At 49.9% G+C, this 22,845-nt stretch overlaps 1 protein-coding gene across 2 annotated transcripts in view; it reads left to right on the forward strand.

Annotated features, from left to right (window-relative positions):
- The window catches only part of LOC146334045 (mesoderm induction early response protein 2-like), a 67,291-nt gene that overhangs the window by 16,877 nt on the left and 27,569 nt on the right, over positions 1-22,845 (forward strand). For both annotated transcript variants that reach the window (XM_084825086.1, XM_084825087.1), the window contains exons 2-5: positions 12,583-12,670; positions 13,531-13,688; positions 16,204-16,329; positions 19,043-19,166. In XM_084825086.1, coding sequence (XP_084681212.1) covers positions 12,583-12,670; positions 13,531-13,688; positions 16,204-16,329; positions 19,043-19,166 — 496 coding nt within the window. The remainder of the gene's footprint in view (positions 1-12,582; positions 12,671-13,530; positions 13,689-16,203; positions 16,330-19,042; positions 19,167-22,845) is intronic.

Here is a 22,845-nt window from a genome sequence, read left to right on the forward strand (position 1 = left end):
AGTGCTGGAATCTTACTTTAGCTTTAGGGTAAAGAGCATAGCTCAGCAGTAGAGAACATGCTTTGCATGCACAAGGCTCCAGGTTCAACCCCTAGGACATGACAGGTACCAGCTGTCAGGAGCGACCTGGTGGCCTCTTTCAGTCTACTCCAATAGCCAACTCACGACACAGATGAAAGGATTCTTTTCAAGGCTTTAATCCTTTTACAACTTAATGACTCTTTCAGATGCTAATCACCAGCGACTAAGCAAGGAACAGCAGAGTGGCCTATGCTCTGAATAGGCAGGTGATTCCCGTTTAAAGGAGAGTCACTTGAAGACCCTGAACTTAGGGGCTAGGGAGAGATCCTCCCTCTTTCCCTTGGGTCCATGGGAGGCAGCCATTGCTTGCTTGCCAAACTGGTGCTACGCCTCCTTTCCGCGCCCTCCATCGCTCGTCACTCCCTGCGTCGAGTGTCTAGCAAGCCCCATTCCCATACTTTCTCACTGCTAGGATTGCTATCTATCTCAGGAATGCTGGCAGGAGGAAATGTGAGGGATGAGCTGGCTTCTCTCCCATGGATTGCTGATCCTCCGCAGAAACAGAACTGCTCTAGGCGTCTTGTCGGCTCAATTTCCACCCTGACATCATCCCTGCTCCCATGAGGCCCCCCCCTCATGCTCTTCCCCTGGGGCCCCGGGTTTGGGGGGGTACAGCTGGTGGAAATGCCTCAGCAGCAACGGAGCATGCACATTTTGTGCGGGTTCCCAGGTTCGCTCATCTGGCCCGTACCCCTTCCAGTCCACTAGATATTGCAGGCAGCCGCGAGAAAGGCGGGAGTCCAGAATCTCTGCGACCTCAAACTCCTCCTCCCCCTCCACCAGCACTGGCGGCGGGGGGAAGGAATCAACCGAGCGATGAGGGTCTCCAGAAACCAGGGGGGACAGCAAGGACCAATGAAAAACAGGATGGATCTTAATGGAGCGGGCAAGAGCCAGGTGAAAAGCAACAGGGTTAATCTGGGCTGTAATCTGGAAAGGCCCCGTGCGGTGAGGCGTGAGCTTCTTTGCGGGCGAGTGAGAGGGGAGGTAGTGGGTGGACAACCAAACCCAGTCCCCCAGTCGCAGAGACGGACCTGGCTGGCGCCGCCTGTCTGCAAAGGCCTTGTAGGCTGTCTTGGCTTGTTCGAGGCAGTCCCGTAAGAGGTGGTGTACCGCTCGCAACTCCTCTAAGAAGTCATGGGCCGCTGGCACTGAAGAGGGAGCTAGGATGGACAGGAAAGCCTTGGGGTGGTAACCAAAATTGGCAAAAACTGGAGTTTGGCAGGTGGAAGGAAGCATGGCAGGCATTGTTATAAGCAAATTCTGTGAGAGGCAGCAAGGAAAACCAGTCATCTTGCTGGTAATTGACATAACAGCGCAAATATTGCTCCAGAGTCGCATTGGTGCACTCGGTCTGACCGTCCGTCTGGGGATGGTGGGCGGAGGAAAGACGGAGCGTCACATGGAGAAGCCCAAGTAGCTCCCTCCAGAAATGGGCAGTGAATTGGGGGCCCCTATCCAAAATCAAACCCTCGGGCCATCCGTGGAGCCAGAAAACATGCGCCAAAAACAGCTCCGCCGTCTCCCTGGCTGTGGGCAACCCAGAGCAGGGGATGAAATGGGCCATCTTAGAAAACAAATGCACCACCACCAGAATGGTGGTCTTACCGTGTGAGGGAGGCAAGTCAGTGATGAAGTCAAGGGAGAGCAGTTTCCAAGGTCCTGAGGGGGTAGGCAGGGGGTGAAGCAAGCCTGTGGGCTTGCCGGAGGGGGCCTTCGCCCACTGGCAGGTTGGGCAGGAGGCGACATAGGTCTTAACATCCCGACACATGAGGCCACCAAAAATCCCGCGTCACTCCGTGCAGGGTCTTGGCAGAGCCAAAATGCCCAGTGGTGGGGGAGTGGTGGCACTGACGGAGGACCGTCTCACAGAGGGGTCTAGCAGGCACATAGACCCGGCCAGAATGGTAAAGCAGGCCACCTTGCAAAGAGAAGGGGGTAGACTGGGGGGGCAGAGGCTAGCCCCAATTCCTCCACTTTTGTGCGAACAAAAGCATCGTGATCCTGTGCAGAGTGAAAGAGCTCCTCCCAAGAGCGAAGTACTGCAGCTGCTGCCAGGCTCTGGGGGGGAAGAATCAGAGAGGGGAGGGATTTCCCTCACCCCCTGGCTGGAGGTCCGGCTTATGAGAAAGAACATCTGCTTGTAGGTTGTCGGAGGCCTTCACATGGCACATCTTAAGGTGGAACCGGGGGGAAAAAAGCGACCACCTAATCTGCTGCTGGTTTAAGGCACGGGCTGTCTGAAGAAGTTCCAGGTTGCACTGGTCGGTTCTAACTTCAACTGGGTGCTGTGCCCCCTCCAGCAGATGACGCCAGGTCTCCAAAGCGGACTTGATGGCCAAGAGTTCCTTCTCCCAGATGGTATAATTCCTCTCAGACATGTTCAGCTTCCTGGAGTGGTAGGCGCAGGGTTGCAACCCACCGCCCGCCTGATCTGGCAGAAAAAGCACCGCCCCCACCGCAAAGTCAGAGGCATCAGTTTGCACCACAAAAGGCTTCCTCGGGTCGGGATGTAACAGGATCGGCTCAGAACTAAAAAGCTTCTTAAGTTCCTCGAAAGCCTGTTGGGCAGATGCCGTCCAATGAAAAGGAGATTTCCTGCCCTTAAGGAGGTCTGTGAGAGGAGATGTCAGCTGAGCAAAGCTGGGCAGGAACTTTCTGTAGAAATTAGCAAACCCCAGAAAACATTGCAAGTCCGCCTTGGTGGATGGAGCCTGCCAGGAGAGGACAGCCTGGACCTTTGCAGGATCCATCCTGATTCCGTCACCTGAGATAATGTAGCCAAGATAGTCCAAAGAGGTTAGGTCAAACGCACATTACTCCAGCTTGGCATACAGATGGTGCTCACGGAGGCACGGGAGGACGGTGGAGACATGGTGCTGATGGGTGTGGGGGTCCTCAGAAATTATAAGTAAATCATCGAGATACACAGTGAGGAAAGAGTCCAAATATTCCTGGAAGATGGCATTCATAAAATGCGAAAACGTGGGGGGGGGGGGCGCAGGCGAGCCCAAACGGCATCACTCCGTACTTCATATGCTCCATACCGGGTTCCGAAAGAGGTCTTCCACTCATCCCCCTCCCGGATGCGAATCAGGTTGTAGGCGCCACGCAGGTCCAACTTTGTGAAAATCTTGGCTCGCCCTGGGCGCTCCAGCATCTCAGGGAGGGGGTACTTGTCAGGGATGGAGACTGAACTGTGGGCTCTGTAGTCGTGCACCGGGTGGAGTTCTCCAGATTTCTTGGCCACAAAGATGGTAGGGGCGCAGGCGGGGGTTTAGGAAGGGCGAATGAAGCCACGTCTGAGATTTGTGTCCAAAAACTCCCGCAGAGCTCGAACTTCCGGCTCCGACATCGAATACAGTTGGCCAGTGGGGATGGTCGCCCCCGGAATGAGGTTAATGGCACAGTCAAATGGGCGGTGAGGGGGGAGCTGGTCGGCCTCCTTCTTGTCGAAAACATCCCGAAAAGCCGCATACTTCTCTGGGAGGATCACGGTAGCTGAAGAACTGCCAGAAGCAGACAAAGGGGGGGGGAGGAAAGGGTTAAGGCTGGGACTGGGACTGGCGCCTTGATAGGGAGGCAATGCCCCCCGCAGTACAGAGATGCAAACTCCACTTGCTGAAGCTCCCAAGAAATCTGAGGATTATGCTTAGAGAGCCAGGAAACACCCAGCATGAGTGGGTACTGGGGAACCTTGGCCAAGTGAAACTGGATCTGCTCAACGTGGGACTGGGCGCGCAGAGTGAGCAGAGCTGTAATCCGGGTCACCGCGCCTGAAGAGAGAGGACGCCCATCGATGGTCTCCACTGCCAAGGGGGCAGGAAGAGGCAGGGTAGGAAACTTGAGGAAAAGGGCGAAGGTTTCGTCCATGAAACTGGTCGTAGCCCCCAAGTCCACTAAAGCCAGGGCCCCACCCCACCCCACTGGGAGGAGCAGAGGTGAACATGCAATAGCAGATGGGAGGGTGGGGGGGGTTGCGGAAGGCACCCACCAGGTGTGGAACCGACCCCCACACTGGAGACCCCCAACAGGCTTGGGGGGCAGCCTAGTTAGGCCTGGGGGCGAGAAGGAGGAAGAGGAGCTGCCGGTCTAGCGCAGCAGGTTTTGGCGAAATGTCCCAGTTTTCCACACCGAAAGCATTGGTGCCCAGCCCGCCGCCACTGTAGTTCCTCCGGCGGCAGTGGGGCTCGGGTAGCTCCCAGCTTCATCGGGGTCTCCTCTGCCCCCCTGCAAGGGGGGTGGGGGAGGGGGCAGGAAATGTGGGGGAATGGGAGGAGGGAAATCTCGGCCCCCGGCACCCCACCGGGTCTGCTGGCGCCCCTCCAGCCGACTATCTATCTGGAGGCAGGTCTGGATGAGGTCCTCAAAAGTAGGCGGGCTAGGCATGCGCACCATCTCATCAAAGATCTCGTCGTTCAAACCGTCCAAAAACTGAGCCACCAGCATGGCATCATGCCACTGTAAATCCTGCATCAGCAAGCGAAAAGTTGCCGCGTAGCTGGAAACTGAATCCTTGCCCTGCCTGAGGTGGCGAATCTCCCAAGAAGCTGTCTCCGTGCGCAGGGGGTCACCGAAAAATCTGGCCATTGCTGTCATGAAACATTGATAGTTCCCGAGCAGGGGGTCATTAGCGAGAAGAAGTCCTGAAGCCCATTTAGCTGCTACGCCTGAAAGTAGGTTAATGATGAATCCCACACGAACCTGTTCCGTCAGGAAATCCTCAGGTTGTAGGCGCATGTACAGCTCCGATTGGGCCCGGAAAATCTGAAAAAGTCCTTTCTCCCCAGAAAACTTCTCTGGCAAAGCCACCGGGCACTTGCGGCAGGGGGGGAATTGGAGGTGGTGGGGGTTGAACAACAGCTTGTAGATTCTGTACGGCAGTTGTCAGTTGAGCCACTTGATCACGGAGAATCTGGTTCTCTTGCACCAGAGCTTGCACTGCCGGGTCCCTGGCACCCTCCATTCGGCAGTAGGAGAAGAGAGAGAGAAAAAAAAGAGGAACGGGGATCAAGCTGTCAGGAGCGCCCAAGCAGCCTCTTACAGTAGACTCCAATAGCCAACTCAAGACACAGACGAAAGGATTCTTTTCAAGGCTTTAATCCTTTTACAACTTAATGACTCTTTCAGATGCTAATCACCAGCGGCTAAGCAAGGAACAGCAGAGTGGCCTATGCTCCGAGTAGGCAGTTGGTCCCCGTTTGCAGGAGAGTCACTTGAAAACCCTGAACTTATGGGCTAGGGAGAGATCCTCCCTCTTTTCCTTGGGTCCACGGGAGGCGGCCGTTGCTTGCGTGCCAAACGGACGCTACGCCTCCTTTCCGCGCCCTCCATCGCTCGTCACTCCCTGCGTCGAGCGTCTAGCAAGCCCCGTTCCCGCACTTTCTCACTGCTAGGATCACTGTCTCAGGAACGCCGGCAGGAGGAATCTCTGCCAGCCGCTGTGGTTGTGAGAGATGAGTGAGCTCCTCTCCCACGGATTGCTGATCCTCCTCAGAATCAGAACTGCTCTGGGGCTCTATGGGCTCAGTCTCCACCCTGACACCAACCAGGCCTGGGAAAAACCTCTGCCTGACAAGTTGGACAGCTGCTGTCAATCACAGTATACAATGCTGGCCTAAATAGGCCACTGATCTGACAATAAAAGGCAGTTTAATATCCAGGGATTGAAGTATGTTTTGGGGATGGGCTGTAAAGGGGGGTGGAGTAGGAAACTTGCCTTTTTGCTTTCTTATGAGAGTGAAATACTTAGGTTGCTGGTGGAGCATGTGAGCTTTCAAGCTTTCTGCCAATGAAGAGTTCAGTGATGCTTGGAAGAGTTGCATCACCTTGTATCAACCATTGTGCTGTAGGAAGCTGCCTTATACCAGGTCAGACTGTCCATCTAGCCCATATAATCAGAGAATAGTAGGGTTGGAAGGGGCCTACAAGACCATCGAGTCCAACCCCACCACTAAATGCAGAAATCCAAGTCAGAGCATCCCTGACAGATGGCTGTCCAGCCTCGTCTTGAAAGCCTGCAGTGTGGGAGAGCCCCCCACCTCCCTAGGTCATTGGTTCCATTGTCGTATTGCTCTAACAGTCAGGACGTTTCTCCTGTTGTTCAGCTGGAATCTGGCTTCCTGGAACTTGAGCCCATTATTCCTTGTCCTGCATTCTGGGATGATCGAGAAGAGATCCTGGCCTTCCTCTCTGTGACAACCTTTGAAGTACTTGAAAAGCGCTCTCCTATCTCCCCTCAGTCTTCTCTTCTCAAGGCTCAACATGCCCAGTTCTTTCAGTCTCTCTTCATAGGGCTTTGTTTCCAGTCCCCTGATCATCTTTGTTTCCCTCCTCTGAACCCTCTCCAGCTTTTCTGCATCCTTCTTAAAGTGCAGTGCCCAGAACTGGAGACAGTACTCCAGATGAGGCCTAACCAGTGCTGAGTAGAGGGGAACTAGTACTTCCCGGGATTTGGAAGCGATGCTTCTATGAATGCAGCCCCAAATAGCATTTGCCTTTTTTGCAGCCACATCACATTGCTGGCTCATATTCAGCTTGCGATCTACAACAATGCCAAGATCCTTCTCGCTTGTAGTGCTGTTGAGCCACATATCCCCCATCTTGTAACTGTGCATTTGGTTTCTTTTTCCGAGGTGCAGAATTTGGCATTTCTCCCTATTAAATGTCATTCTGTTGTTTTCTGCCCAGTGCTCCAGTCTATCAAGATCACTTTGAGTTTTGTTTCTGTCTTCCAAAGTATTAGCTATCCCTCCCAATTTTGTGTCATCTGCAAATGTGATCAGCATTCCCTGCACCTCCTCCTCCAAGTCATTAATAAAAATGTGGAAGAGCACTGGGCCCAGGACTGAGCCCTGCGGTATTTTTATTTATTTATTTATTTCTATACCGCCCAATAGCCGAAGCTCTCTTCGGTACCCCACTTGTTACCTCTCCCCAGTTTGAGAAGGTCCCATTGATAAGCGCTCTTTGAGTCCGATTCTGTGGCCAACTGTGGATCCACCGTATCGTTGTTTCATCTAGCCCACTTTGGGCTTGTTTGCTCATCACGATATCATGGGGCACTTCGTCGAAATCTTTCCTGAAGTCAAGGTATATGATGTCTACAGCATTCCCACAGTCCACAAGGGAGGTTACTTGATCCAAAGATGAGAACAGATTCGTCTGGCAGGGTTTGTTCTTGACAATTCCATGTTGGCTTTGAGTAATCGCTGCATTGTTTTCAAGGTGCTTCCAGATGGATTGCTTTATGGTCTGCTCCAGAATTTTCCCAGGGATTGATGTCAGACTGACTGCTCTGTAGTTCCCAGGTTCCTCCTTTTAACCCTTTTTGAATATAGGGACCACATTAGCCCTCCTCCAGTCATCTGGCACTTCATCTGTCCTCCATGATTGCTCAAAGAGAAAAGGCAGTGGCTCAGAGTTCTTCTTCCTGTTCCTTTATGACTCTAGGATGCAGTTCATCTGGCCCTGGAGATTTGAACTCATCCAAAGTAATTCGGTGTTCCTTGACCATATGCCTATCGATCTCAAGCTGCAATCCTGCCCCTTCAGCCTGTACTTTGCCTTTGCCAGGGGGGTCATAGACCCTCTTTTGGGAGAAGACTGAGGCAAAGTATGCATTGAGCAATTCTGCCTTTTCTTTGTCATCGGTTATCGTTTTGCCATCCTTATTTAATAGCTGAACCACCATTTCTTTCCTCTGCCTTTTACTATGCACGTAGCTGAAGAAAGCCTTTTTGTTGCTTTTAGCCTCCCTCGCTAACCTCAGCTCATTCTCAGCTTTAGCCTTCCTGACGCCATCCCTGCAATTCTGTACTCCCTGCCTTTTCTCTTCCTTTGTTGGTTGGCCTTCTTTCCACTTCCTATATGTGTCCTTTTTTTGTTTTCAGGTCATCTCTTAGCTTTTTGTGAAGCTACATTGGCTTTTTCTATTGTCTTACGCCTCTTTTTCTTTTTGGAATGGTTTGTAATTGTGCCTTGAGAATTTCCTTTTTTAAAAGCTCCCACCCATCTTGGACTCCTTTTTTCGTTAGAGTCGCTTGCCATGGGACCTTACTGATCATTGTTCTGAGTTTATGAAAATCAGCTTTCCTAAAATCCAGGGTACACGTTTGACTACACTCGGCTTTTGCTTCCCTTAGAACCAAGAACTCAAGTACAACATGGTCCCTTTCCCCCAGAGTTCCTGTAACTGCTACTTTATCCACTAAGTCATCTCTGTTGGTTAGGATCAAGCCAAGGATAGCTGATCCTCTAGTTCCTTCCTCCACTTTCTGTAAGAGGAAGTTATCCGCCACACAAGTCAGGAATTTCCTGGAGGGGCCATGTTTTGCAGAATTTGTCTCCCAACAAGTATTGGGGAAATGGAAGTCCCCCATTACTACTACATCATGCTTTCTTAAAACATTAGAAACTAATTTAGTTTACTCTGGCTAGCAGCAGCACTCCAGGGTCATCTCAGGCAGAGAAACGTCTTCCCCTTCACCTGCCACCTGATCCTTTTAACTGTAGATGGCAGGGATTGAACCGGGGTGCTCTGCCACTGAGCTATGGTCTGAAAAGAGAATCAAGTCCCCTGTTAGTAAAGTTGGTGTCTACCATGCAGGTGCAGCAATGGGCTCAGAGTGACTGCAAGAGAGAGTCACTCCAAATAGAAGTAGGGGGACCCAGGAGGCTTAGGGGAAAATATCTGGTATTTTGTGGGTGGGAGAAGGAAGGCCTGTAGCGTGAAATAAAGCTCCTAAAAGGAGAAATTTTGGGCTGAAGGGGCAATTGGAGGATTCTGAAGATGAATAATGGCAGGTGAGGGCTATGCACTGCTGTAAGGAGAGGGTGCATGGCTAGTGGGGACAGGGTTATGCTGAGCACTTTGTTCATCTTTAATAAGTGGCAATAGAGGAGGAGGAAAGAGGGGCTTTGGAAAGTGCTCACTTGGGGCACATCCGGGCAAGGTTTTTATTGTGCAGTCCCCTTGCCTCATTGATAGAATCTGATGGGGGGTCCAGGCGTCATCTTCCATTTCCTGCTGTCACATGCTTGTCACACCGCTTGTTCTGTCTTTATCTCTTCCATTAATGAGGAAGAAAGATGGAATAGCTGCGCAATGCATCTTGATTGGTAGCTCTGCTTGATTGGTGTCCATCTGGAGGCACCCATGGTTGCATTCCACTCAGCCCCAGTACAGGTGGTGGAATGAAACTGTGTGGAAAGCAAGCAGAATGTGCCTTCCACTCAGCTGTCCCCAGGAAACAGAGTCCATTCAAATCACGTTGTCATTTGATAATATTACCTGAGGATTTCGGATGGTTTAGAACGGAGAATAGATCACATTATTTGAAAAATGTGGTGTGCACATGGAGAGGAATTAAATGAAAGTGATAGTGTTGGAAACAGAAAAAGGAAACATGAGGACATGCACCGATAGCAAAACCATGGCAGGGAACTTTAGTCAAAGAATAAAAAGTCACCATGTGAAAAACTGCAGGAAAAACTGCAGGTTCATAGCCAGAGTAGACTTTGTGAGAGAATGGGCAGTTACAGCCTGAAATGGCCTGAAACAGAGACAGATTTCTAAGACTGAAGGTTGGGGGTAAATGGACAGAGTGATACTAGATGAGCAACAGGCCATAGCTAAGAAGCAAAAATCATACTGATTGGAGAAAGACAGTGGGTGCACAGTTGCCAAAGGTAGAAAGACACAAACATTTTAGAGAGCCAACATGGTGTAATGGTGAGAGTGCTGAACTGGGAGCCGGGAGATCCGGGTTCTAGTCCCCACTTGGCCATGGAAGCTCCCTGGGTGACTTTGGGCCAGTCACAGACTCTCAGCCCAACCCACCTCACAGGGTTGTTGTTGTGAGGATAAAATGGAGAGGGGGAGAATGTAAGCTGCCTTGGGTTCCTTGCAAGAAGAAAAAAGGCGGGGTATAAATGAAATAAAGAAAATATAGCTAAGGAGGGAGAAAATAAGGCACTGGCAGAGAGAATATCATTGATAAAGTGACTAACTTAAAATAGTAGCTATTAACAGTCACAAAAAAGGAATGGTAGGAACTTAAATAAGGAGAAATGAAAGATATAAATGTGAATTCAAGCATAGCAATTATGTGGGAGGCGGGAAGCTGGTGATGGAAGTGCAAGTCATTCAGAAAAGAAGAAAAAAGCGAACAATTTAGAAAGTTAATAGAATGTGCTCAGTGAAAGAATGAGCAAAGTACCCCCCCATTTGTATTATGGTCCCTATTTTTATTAATTGATCTATCTGGATAATTGTGGCAACAGAAGTCTCATAACTCCGTTTTGGGAAAGAGAAATTATCAGGGCAGGAGGCGGGGGTGGACAGGAGAAGGACAGGGCAGTAGTGAAAGTCAGACAGTGTGCTGCTGATGGTGGTCCAGAAGAACCATCGTAAACTAAGTGGTGGCCCAGAAGAACCATAAGTGGTGGTCCAGAAGAACCATCGTAAACTACGTGCCTTAAAAAGCATTGGGGGTGGGCTCCATTCTCAGAATACTGTCAAGGTGTGGGGGAAGGCTTGATGATTTCTTAAAAAGTGGTGCTGGGGCTCAGGATTGTTTGGCAGCCTGGCCATGAGCCTTGCTCCTTCATTGAAAGTTAGAGTTGGAAGGTGCCCTGGAGACCATCTAGTCCAACCCCTTGCTCAGTAGCTCAGTGGTAGAGCACCTGCTTTGCATGCAGAAGGTCCCAGGTTTGATCCCAGGCATCTCCAGATAGGGCAGAAAAAAACCCTGCCTGAAACATTGGAGAGCCACGGCTGCCAGTCAGTGTTGACAATACTGGGCTAGATGGACCAAGGGTCTGACTCAGTATAAGGCAGCTTCCTATGGTTTGGGGCTAACTACAGCATTTCTGACAGGTGGCCATCCAGCCTCTGCTTAAATCCCTCTAGTGAAGGAGAGCTTGCCACCTCCTGAGGCAGCCCATTCCACTGTTAAAAGTTCTTACCATCTGTCAGGAGCGCCCTAGTGGCCTCTTTCAGTCTACTCCAATAGCCAACTCAAGACACAGACAAAGGATTCTTTTCAAAGCTTTAATCCTTTTACAACTTAATGACTCTTTCAGATGCTAATCACCAGCGACTAAGCAATGAACAGCAGAGTATAGCCTATGCTCCAGGTTAGGCAGTTGGTCCCCGTTTGAAGGAGAATCACTTGCAGACCCTGAACCTATGGTCTAGGGAGAGTTCCTCCCTCTTTTCCTTGGGTCCACGGGACGCAACCGTTGCTTGCACGCCAAACGGGCGCTACGCCTCCTTTCCACGCCCTCCATCGCTCATCGCTCCCTGCGTCTGCGTTGAGCGTCTAGCAAGCCCCCCTCCCGCACTCTCTCACTGCCAGGGTCAATATCTATCCCAGGAATGCTGGCAGGAGGAATCTCTGCCATCTGCTGTGCCTGTGAGGGATGAGCGGGCTCCTCTCCCACGGATGGCTGTTCCTCCTCAGAATCAGAACTGCTCTGGGGCTCTATGGGCTCAGTTTCCACCCTGACACCATCAGGAAGTTTCTCCTAATGTTTAGCTGGAATCTATTTCCTTGCAATTTCCACCCATTGGTTCTAGTCCTGCCCTCTGGAGCAACAGAGAACAACTGTGCTATCTTCTGCATTCAGGTATTGGAAGAGTGCTATCGTGTTTCCCCTCCATCTTTTCTTCCCCAGGCTAAACATACCCAGCTCTTTCAACCATTCCTTATAGGACTTGGTTTCTGGACCCTTCACCATTCTTGTTGCACTGCTTTAGCCTGAATGTACATTTGGGGACCTGCTTCTTGACTGATTGATTTTGGTACGATGATAGTGCTGCTGTTGGGACCCACCTTAGGTCAGGCTGTGTGATGCAGTTGTGGTTCCCAACCATGCACTTAAAGACCAGTGGGTAAGAGCAAGAGATTAGAAGCTGTCTCCATTGTTTTATAGAAAGGCAGGATATAAACCCTATACATCAATAATAATAAAAGAGGATATCTGTCTGTCAGCACCACAGCACCAAGACTGTGAAACATAGACATCTGAAACTTGGCATGCATACTAAGGTGACCCCAGGGGTGTGCACTTGGGGGTTATCTTAAAATGAATTAACTAACTTGCATTGATTTAAATGTGTCTCTGTGTTTGAAGCCTGCAGTATCTATTATAAGGCAGCTTTTTATTTGAAATCAGCCCTTTTCTAACCACCATATAGCTTTGCAATTGAGACAGTTTGAAGCCAGGGCGGAGCAGTCCGAGGGGCAGAGTTAGATGTCTGCCCCTCCCCTTTGCTGTGGGGCAGCCCCCCTGAGGGAAATGGAGTGGATGGATGCCATTGGGTGGGTACCATTCAGACGGGGATGAGAGGTACTGTGTGTCCAGCTCTGAAAGCTGCGTAAGTTTGCTTGAAGGTTTCACGGTATTAAATTAATGGTTATTCCCACCCGTGCAAAGCCAGGTCCGTTCGCTAGCAAATAAATTTGTGTCGTAAGAGTGTGTCTTCTTTTTTTTAAGGCCTCGATCGGGAGGCAAAGTCCAAGGATCATATCCTATCCTGTGCGTAACTTATGTCCTGGGAGACCCAGCCTTCATACCACGGCAGGTACAGAGATCTTGAATCTACTTGCTGGTCTGTTCCACTCCCCCACTGCAGACCTTCGTTTTCCTTTTATGTCACCTCTTTCCCCGACCCCCCCAGCAGTGCGCACACCTGCACACACATGAATAGATGCCAACACACACTACACCAATCCCGTACTACAGGGGTGGGCCACTGGTGGACTTCCAGATGTCTTGGCCTACAACTCCCATCAGTCTTAGTCAACATAGCCAGTGGTGAGGGATGATGGGAGTTGTAGGCCAAAACATCTGGAGGGCCAGCAGTGGCCCATCCCTGCCGTACCAGTTCCACCAGCTACCTGCTTGTTTCCAGAACCAATGTAAAGTGCTGGTTTGGAGTTTTAATGCTGGAATGGTTTGGGACCAGGCTACCTGCCCCTGTATGTACCTACCTGACCTTTGAAATCAGCCTCTGAGGCTTCTCTCTGACCCCTTAGTAAGAGGCATTAGAATGACAGCTACTGGGGAAAGTGCCTTCTTGGAGGTGGCCCCTCACATCTGTGGAATTTCCTCCTTCAGCATCAAGTTGACCTCTCTCTTCCAATGTTTTTATTTTGATCTGCATTTAATTAACTGTTGTGTTTTGATGTGTTACTGCATCTTACGGTTTTAATCTGTTTTATACAGTATTGTACTTTGTTCTGGATTTCTTGTACACCACCTTGTGGGGGCATTTTGCCCTGCAAGGCATATTTAAAAACCAATGCATAAATAAATACCCAGTCAGCAAGTCACCCCACCCCCAGCCCTTGCAGCATGACCCCTAGTGCTGGAGCCTTCTTTGGAATAAACCTTGGTAACTATTCCGATCCTTTCACTGGCCCCTGCTTCCCATCTGTGCAGTGGTGTCTATGGGCTCAGCTGACCACCGGTTCAGCCTGGCTGAGATCCTGTCCCAGAGCTACGGGGTGCGGGAAGAGACAGAGGAAGAGGAGCAGGACCGCACGCAGGGGAAAGCAAAGCCTTTCGAAGAGCTAGAGAAGAGCTTCAATGCCTCCCAGGTAAGGAACTCGGATCCTGAGTTTGCCTGGGCATCATGTCTGGTACTTTAGCATGCAGAGAATCTTGGCTTTGGGGGTGGTTATAAAAAGGTGTTCCTAGCCCTTATGGTGGCAATTCCCAGGCTAGCTGCCAGTGGGCTTTGCCAGGAGAGTTCGTGTGCCAACAGCAATAAACAACGTAGGGATCTGCCTTGAATCACGTTGGACTGTTTGTCCCTCTGGCCCAGTATTTCCTGCTCTGGCTGGCAGCAGCTCTCCAGGGTCTCAGGCTTACAAAGCAGCTATGGTCCCTCCCCATGTTTCGGCTCCTGTCAACCCACATCAAATAAAGGCTGTTGCGAGCCCAAAGTCCCCACAGATGAGTCTGCCCGGTGCGTATTTGGAGGAGATCCTCTGGTCTCCTCTTGCCTCCTTCCTGTCAGCCTTCACTGGGAGCACCGAGTTCTACCGCCTTTCTCCGTTGGGTCTTTTTTAGATAATTTGGCCACTCCTGATGCAGAGATGGAATTGCTGTCCTTTGGAGGAGGCTGCTTCACGTTCCTCTTCCTGAGCCAGCCCTCAGCTTGCTCTCTCCTCCTTCTAGTCACGGGGCTTGCCCACTTCAGTGACTCATGCTGAAACATAGGGGGTGGGTTCCTGTTTCGGATGCAACTTTTCTCTTACACCCTCTAGAAAGACAGACAGATGTTTTCATGTGAAACAGTGGAGAATGCGCCACTTTTAGCCTGAGGGGGTCAAGGGGCAGGGTTATTTATCAGTAGTTTTGGAAAACCTCCTTCTGATGGTTGCAAAAGCAGTTTTGAAAATGTGCAGAAGGGCATGAGAATCGCCTTGTTGGATGGCCAGATCAAGGTAAGGTGCATCGAGCCTAACATCCATGTTCCAGCAGTGGCCAGCCTCTGGAAAGCTCACAAGCAAGCTGTTCTCCTGCTGTGGCTGGGTGGGTGGGTGGGGCTCAGCCCTAGGGCAAAACTAGGAACAAATCTGTTTAGCAAAGTCAGAAGGCAGGCAAAGATCCGAAGCTCAGCACTACCAGTACAGGAAAAAAGAGCAGTCCAAAAGCAGGGTCTTATCAGGAGTCAGCAGCACTAGGAGAAGCTTCAAGGTAATTTGAGATGAAATAACTTGTTGTTCCAGTAGACAGCAGGTCTCAACTGAGAACTTATAAGCTGGAGCTTCCAGAGCCTTACCCAAGACTCAGCAGCTTCTGGGAGAAGTCCTTCTCATGAGGACATCCTTCACTCACAAGGAGTCCTTCCTTTGCAAATGGGCACTCTCCTCACAGGGGTTGTTCTGGCCTACCTCTTGAGATGCCGCCGCTCTTGGGGGTTAGGGGGTCACTCCACCTCTGTCTCAGAGATGACGTTCCCCTTCTCTTGTAGGGAGGGATCTACAGAGATCTCCCCGAAGGGCCCAGGCTCCTCCTGGTCTTTTGGCATGGACTGCCCCTTGGTGCTGCATGTCCCTGGGAGCTCTAGCTCCTCCTCTGCAGAGGATTACCCCAGCAGGGGAATGACAGATAGCAAGAGCCCTCTCTTGCTGTTTGTCTCCAGCACCTGGTACTCAGAGGTAGACTGCTTCTGAATACAGAGGGTCTGCTTGACTGTCTCAGGTACTCACTGTCGACAGACCTCTCCTCCACCATGAATTTGTTGAACCCTTTTTGAATGCCATCCAGGCTGGTGGCTGTTGCCACATCTTGTGACAGCAAGTTCCCTGAGTTAACAATGCAGTTCAGCCTCCCCACCCCACACACTCTTTAGGCCTTGTTTTCCCTGGAGGGAAAACCCTGGAGGGACCATAGCTTAGTGGTGGAGCAGACCATTTGCATGCAAAAGGTCCCATGTTCAATCCCCAGCATGTCCAGGGAGGACTGGAAAATCTGCTGCCTGAAACCCTGGAAAGTCACAGCCAGTCAGTCAGGGATCCACAACCTTTTGGGGTCAGGAAGCATCTTTGGAATTTTGTGAGAACATTGTGGGTGCTTTCACAAAGTGGTTGCCATGGGGGGTGGGTGCTTGCCCTTTCTTAAAATGGCTTCCATGGCAGCCATGGCTGATCACAAAATCACAACACATTCATTTCAAAGAAGGCAAACTAGTGAGATGAAAAGAAAAGTAACTTGTCCAAGAACATAAGTACAAGGCAAAGGTAAAGTCTGAGCACTAAAACACAAGCTCGCTCTTTTGAATTGAATGCGGTTTGAAGCATTCCAGCCTCCCAGTTTAAACGTGGAACAAAAGTGTGATCATAAAATAAAAATCCGGAGGGGCAGGGAGCCTGCTGGGCACCAAGAGAGGTGTCTGTGGGCACACTGGAGCTCGAGGACGACGCTGGAGACCCCAAGTGGACAGTTCTGAGCTAGATAGACAATAGTCTGGCTTGTTAGAAGGTAGCTTCCTATGTTCCAGCTGCGCAGACTGCCCGCTGTGACACCTCCAGGTTTGTCCAGGCTGGTATTGCTCTGGGGGTGCCCTCCATATCTGATGGAGCATTACTCTCGCTTCTTGTTCAGAACAGTGAAATGCCGTTGGAGGAACTGCTGGCACTGTACGGCTATGAGGCCTCTGACCCCATCGCTGAGCAGGAGAGTGAGAGCAATGATGCTACGCCCAACCTTCCAGACATGACCTTGGATAAGGTAAGCATAGTTTTGGGCTGCTTTGTACATTGCCACTTTGGCTGAGACTTGCATGTGTGTGCCTAGGGATTTACAGGGGCACCGTCTTGCTGGGCTGTGGTTTCCAGGAGAGCCTACCAGCTTTCTCTGCTCCTAGTCCTTGTGATTGTCACCATTAGCAAGGGACAGGGATGAGGGTAAAAACTATGGGGTGTCCTATTCCCATATAGCAGGTGTAGTCAACTTGTGGTCCACTAGCTTTTTTTGTGGCCCCCGCGCCACAGACGTTGCTGCCGAAGTTTGGTGCCACAGATGCAGCACCCCTACCTGATGTTTTCTCTTTAAAGCAACATTATGGGGAAGGAGCGCATGCCTTGTTTTAAAATGAAATTGCACTCCAGGATGTGTGTGATCACCAGTGGGTGGGGTGGGGGGTGGATTTTGACCCCTAGAACTTGCTCAGCCCAGCCTTATAGAAAAGAACTTAGAAGCTGAATAACTCCTCTTTGGTCATCTTCTGAAATACTCAGCCTGTATGTACGCTGTAGCCATTCTTTCTCTGGAAACATCATTTGTTTTTGTTTTCTTTGTAAGTGACTGTACAGTCAGGGCCAGAAATATTGGAACAAGGATAACTGTTTTGGCCTCTGCACACCACCGCATTGAAGTTGAAAGGAAACACACCCAGATGGGAGCGAAGTCAGGACTTTCAGCTGTAATTCAAGGGGTGTGACAAAAGTGAGGCACTAACCATTCAGGAAGGACAGCCGGTGGCATGCACACACACACACCCGTCGTTGGGGGCTCATAAGTAATGGAACAAACCAACATCATTTCAAACTTAAGGATCGCCTTTAATAGCTGGATGAAAATCCTTTGCAGTCAATGACTGCCTGAAGTCTGGACCCCATGGACATGACCCAATGCTGCGTTTCCCCCCTCGAGGTGCTTTGCCAGGCCTTTACTGCAGCTGCTTGTTTGTGGGTCTTTCTGCCTTCAGGCTTGTCTTCAGTAAGTGAACAGCATGCTCTATTGGGTTGAGATCAGGTGACTGACTTGGCCATTGAAGAACATCCCACTTCTTTGCCTGGAGAAACCCTTGGGTAGCTTTTGCTGTATGTTTTGGGTCATTATCCATCTGCAATATGAAGCGGTGTCCTATCAGTTTGGCAGCATTCGGCTGAATCTGAGCAGAAAGTATAGCCCTATACACTTCAGAATTCGTCCTGCTGCTTTGATCAGCAGTCAGATCATCAATAAACACTAGTGACCGGGCTCCATTGGCAACCACACATGCCCATGCCATAACATGTTTTCTCCACCATGTTTGACAGATGATGTGGTATGCTTTGGATCATGAGCTGTTCCTTTCCTTCTCCATACTTTTCTCTTCCCCTCATTCTGGCACAAGTTGATCTTGGTTTCATCAGTCCAAAGTATCTTATTCCAGAACTGGGCAGGCTTTCTTAGGTGTTTGCTGGCAAAGGCTAATCTGGCCTGTCTGTTCTTGAGCGTTACCAGTGGTTTGCACCTTGTTGTGAAGCCTCTGTATTTACATTCATAAAGCCATCTCTTGGCTGTAGATGTTGACCATGACATGCCTACCTCCGCAAGAGCATTCTTGACCTGGCTAGATGTTGTGAAAGGGTTCCTCTTCACCATGAGCAGAATTCTGCGGTCATCCGCTTTAGTTGTCTTCCGTGGTCTTCCAGGCCTGTTGCTGTTGCTGAGCTTGCCAGTTAATTCCTTCTTTTTCAGGATGTTCCAAACTGTTGTATTGGCCACTCCCACTGTTTTTACTATCTCTCTGATGGGTTTATTTTGTTTTCTCAGCCTAATGATGGCCTCCTTCACTCGCATGGACACCTCTTTGGCTCTCATGCTGGGAGTTCCAGTGAACAGCCACCAAATGCAAATGTGACACTCAGAACCACCTCCAGGCCTTTTATCTGCTGGATTGGCCATGGGGTACACAGGAAACAGGCCACCCCTGGCTATGCAGCTGCTTGTCAGCCATTCGTTCCATTACTTATGAGCCCCCAATGATGGGTGTGTGTGTATGCCACTGGCTGTCCTTCTTGAATGGTTAGTGCCCCACTTTTGTCAAACCCCTTGAATTACAGCTGAAAGCCCTGACTTCGCTCCCATCTGGGTGTGTTTCCTTTCAACTTCAATGTGGTGGTGTACAGAGGCCAACTGCCAAAACAGTTATCCTTGTTCCAATATTTCTGGCCCTGACTGTCTATCCCACCCTTCTGCCATAATCACAATACTCAGAGCAGCTTTCCACAATTTTAAAAACAATTACAAAAATATCATGATTTTAATTTTTTTTTTAGATACAGTAACAGAGGAGATGGTTACAGCAGATAAAGACAGCTTAAAAGAGACAAAGAAGGATCAGTTCACTTTAAAAAATCCTCCTTGGGTCAAATGACAACCTGGCAGAGGAAAGCCATGGGGTGGGGATGGGGGGGAACAGACCTTCCTTGGCAGGGAGTTCCACAGCCTCAGTGCAGTCATGGAGAAGGCCGTCTCCTGCGTCCCAACACAATCATGTTTGACACTTCCAGGATGTGAAGAAGAGCCTCCCCTCCACATCTTAAAGGTTAGGCAGCCCCAAGCCATTTAGGGCTTTGAAGGTCATAACCACTGGCACTTTGAATAATAAAATACATGTATTAAAAATTATTTTTAAAACTTTTCTCCCCTTCTTTCCGTTTGTTGGTTAAAGGAACAGATAGCAAAGGATCTGCTTTCCGGGGAAGAGGAAGAGGAGACACAGTCTTCAGCTGACGATCTGACTCCTTCAGTCACTTCCCACGATGCATCGGACCTTTTCCCCAATCAGACCCGCTGTAAGTTTGACTGAGAATCTCGCACAGTTCCAGAGGAGAAAGGGAAATCATTGGTCTAGTTCACACTTAATGCTAACCCGTGGTTTGTTTAACCCAGGGTTTGTTGCTGTACCCAGGGTTTGTCTGGCAGACAAACAAACCATAGTTTATTTTCTCAATCCCTAGGTTGTTTGTTTCCCTCCTCTTTCACCCACTCCCTCCCTGTATCCCAAATGCCATTACAGCACTGTAGTACTGGCATGTAGAGAGGCTGGGTTTTTTGACCGCCAGAAAACCACTAAATGATCAGTGGTTGGGGAAAAGGGGGTGGAGCCTTCTGGGGAACCCCAGATAGCCAGATTGGGACCCCAGGCAGGCCACTTTTGGCCCACAGGCCTGAGGTTCAACACCTCTGGTATATCATGTGTGAAGCGTGCTCCAGTGTCATGCCTTGGCAAGAGTCAGCCTCTGGGAGCTGGCTGTTAATCCAAGCATGCCAGAGAGGCAGGTCTGGGGTTCAAAACAAGGAGGGATCGAGGTCCAGAGCAGTGATAGAGGATCAGAGACAGGTGTGTGTAGTCAAGGCTAGGACAGTGGTGTAGCAAACAGGGAAGCAGTTGGTTCAGACTGAGGATGAAGCTCTATGGTTGGGGCTTTTGTAAGGTCTGCTGGGCTGTGATTGGCCTTTGTGGGAGGATCACCTGACATAATGCATAAGCGGGCTGGTACAGCAGCCTAGAGGATGCCCTCAAAGTGGTGAGCTCTGACTGCCAGGTTTGCAGTGGGAGCAGAGTTCTAGTGGAGCAGGAGGTAGGTTGACAGAGCAGGATTGGGGGGCAGGTGTGTGTGTGTGTGTGGTTCAGGTCATACACACATTCCTGCTATGGCTGGGATGGGCTCAGCTCTGGAGCAAACGAGGGGCAAATCCATTTAGCAAAGTCAGTGGGCAAGCAAAAAGTCAAATCACAAAATTACCAGTCCAGGAAAAAAGGGCAGTTCAAAAGCAGGGTCTTATCAGGAGTCAGCAGTGCAAGAGATCAGTACAAGGAGACGCAAGGTTAAGGAAGTACAGTTTCAAGGTACTGGGAGCTGAAATAAGATGTTTCAGCAGCCCTCCCTGCCTATTTATCTACAATATTTCAGAGATGACCTGAAAACAAAAAAGTACACATATAGGAAGTGGAGAGAAGGCCAAGCAACAAAGGAAGAGTACAGGCAGGGAGCACAGAATTGCAGGGATGGCATCAGGAAGGCTAAAGCTGAGAACGAGCTGAGGTTAGCGAGGGAGGCTAAAAGCAACAAAAAGGCTTTCTTCAGCTACGTGCATAGTAAAAGGCAGAGGAAAGAAATGGTGGTTCAGCTATTAAATAAGGATGGCAAAATGATAACAGAGGACAAAGAAAAGGCAGAAGTGCTCAATGCCTACTTTGGCTCAGTCTTCTCCCAAAAGAGGGTCTATGACCCCCCTGGCAAAGGCGAAGTCCAGGCTGAAGGGGCAGGATTGCAGCTTGAGATCGATAGGCATGTGGTCAAGGAACACCTAACTACTTTGAATGAGTTCAAATCGCCAGGGCCAGATGAACTGCGCCCTAGAGTAATAAAGAAACTGGCAGAAGAACTGTCAGAACCACTGTCTATTCTCTTTGAACAATCATGGAGGACAGGTGAAGTGCCAGATGACTGGAGAAGGGCCTTTACTCAAAAAGGGTAAAAAGGAGGAACCTGGGAACTACAGACCAGTCAGTCTAACATCAATCCCTGGGAAAATTCTGGAGCAGATCATAAAGCAATCCATTTGTAAGCACCTTGAAAACAATGCAGTGATTACTCGAAGCCAACATGGATTTGTCAAGAACAAATCCTGCCAGACGAATCTGATCTCATCATTGGATCAAGTCACCTCCCTTGTGGACTGTGGGAATGCTGTAGACATCATATCCCTCGACTTCATCAAAGCTTTCGACAAAGTGCCCCATGATCTCCTGATGAGCAAACTAGCTCAAAGTGGGCTAGATGAAACAATGATCTGGTGGCTCCACAGTTGGCTACAGAATTGGACTCAAAGAGTGCTTATCAATGGGGTCTTCTCAAACTGGGGAGAGGTAACGAGCAGGGTACCTCAGGGCTCAGTCCTGGGCCCAGTACTCTTCCACATTTTTATTAACGACTTGGAGGAGGAGGTGCAGGGAATGCTGATCACATTTGCAGATGACACAAAATTGGGTGGGATAGCTAATACTTTGGAAGACAGAAACAAAACTCAAAGTGATCTTGATAGGCTGGAGCGCTGGGCAGAAAACAACAGAATGACATTTAATAGGGAGAAATGCCAAATTCTGCACCTCGGAAAAAGAAACCAAATGCACAGTTACAAGATGGGGGATATGTGGCTCAACAGCACTACAAGCGAGAAGGATCTTGGCATTGTTGTAGATCGCAAGCTGAATATGAGCCAACAACGTGATGTGGCTGTAAAAAAGGCAAATGCTATTTGGGGCTGCATTAATAGAAGCATCGCTTCCAAATCCTGGGAAGTACTAGTTCCCCTCTACTCAGCACTGGTTAGGCCTCATCTGGAGTACAGTTCTGGGCACCACACTTGAAGAAGGATGCAGACAAACTGGAGAGGGTTCAGAGGAGGGCAACGAGGATGATCAGGGGACTCTGAACAAAGCCCTATGAGGAGAGACTGAAAGAACTGGGCATGTTGAGCCTTGAGAAGAGAAGACTGAGGGGAGATAGGATAGTGCTCTTCAAGGACTTGAAAGGTTGGTCCAGAGAGGAAGGCCAGGATCTCTTCTCCATCATCCCAGAATGCAGGACACGGAATAATGGGCTCAAGTTACAAGAAGCCAGATTCCGGCTGAACGTCAGGAGAAACTTCCTGACTGTCAGAGCAATACGACAATGGCACCAATTCCCTAGGGAGGTGGTGGGCTCTCCCACACTGGAGGCGTTCAAGACGAGGCTGGACAGCCATTTGTCAGGGATGCTCTGACTTGGATTCCTGCACTGAGCAGGGGGTTGGACTCGATGGTCTTGTAGGCCCCTTCCAACCCTACTATTCTATGATTCTATATACTGCTCCACATCAATGATTTTGGAGAGGTGAACAGCAAGATAAAAAAATAAAACCCCATAATTAAAATATTTTAAAAGAACAGATTCTGAACTTAAGAAACGGTGGCTGGTCACTCAGGGAAGGCCTCTCGAAACTGACTTGGATTCCTGCATTGAGCAGGGGGTTGGACTCGATGGCCTTGGAGGCCCCTTCCAACCCTACTATTGTATGATTCTATGAAATAGGCCTCTTCAGGAGGTGCGGGAAGGAACACAACGTTGGCACCTGCCTGACCTCCAACAGCAGGGAGTTCCACAGGAAGGGGGCCACCACGCTGAAGGCTCTTCTCCTGGTGGACTGCAACCAGGCCATGGGTCCATGTGGAACAGCCAGGAGCAAGCCCTCTGATGACCTCAGTGACCGGGCAGGTTGGTAAGGGAGAAGGTGCTCTCTTGGGTATCCTGGTCCCAAGTTGTTTAGGGCTTTGTACATTAGTACTAATACCCAAACCCTGGCCTGGTAGCGAATAGGCAGCCAGTGCAGTTCCCTCAGCAAAGGAGTTACATGCTGGAAAGGGGCAGCTCCTGACCAGAGCCGAGGTGCTGCGTTCTGCACCAACTCCAGCTTCCGGACCAGCCT

This window comes from Heloderma suspectum, chromosome W, assembly GCF_057233095.1.
Source record: "Heloderma suspectum isolate Gila_16-S chromosome W, 16-S_ref, whole genome shotgun sequence".
NCBI classification, from domain to species: Eukaryota; Metazoa; Chordata; class Lepidosauria; order Squamata; family Helodermatidae; genus Heloderma; species Heloderma suspectum.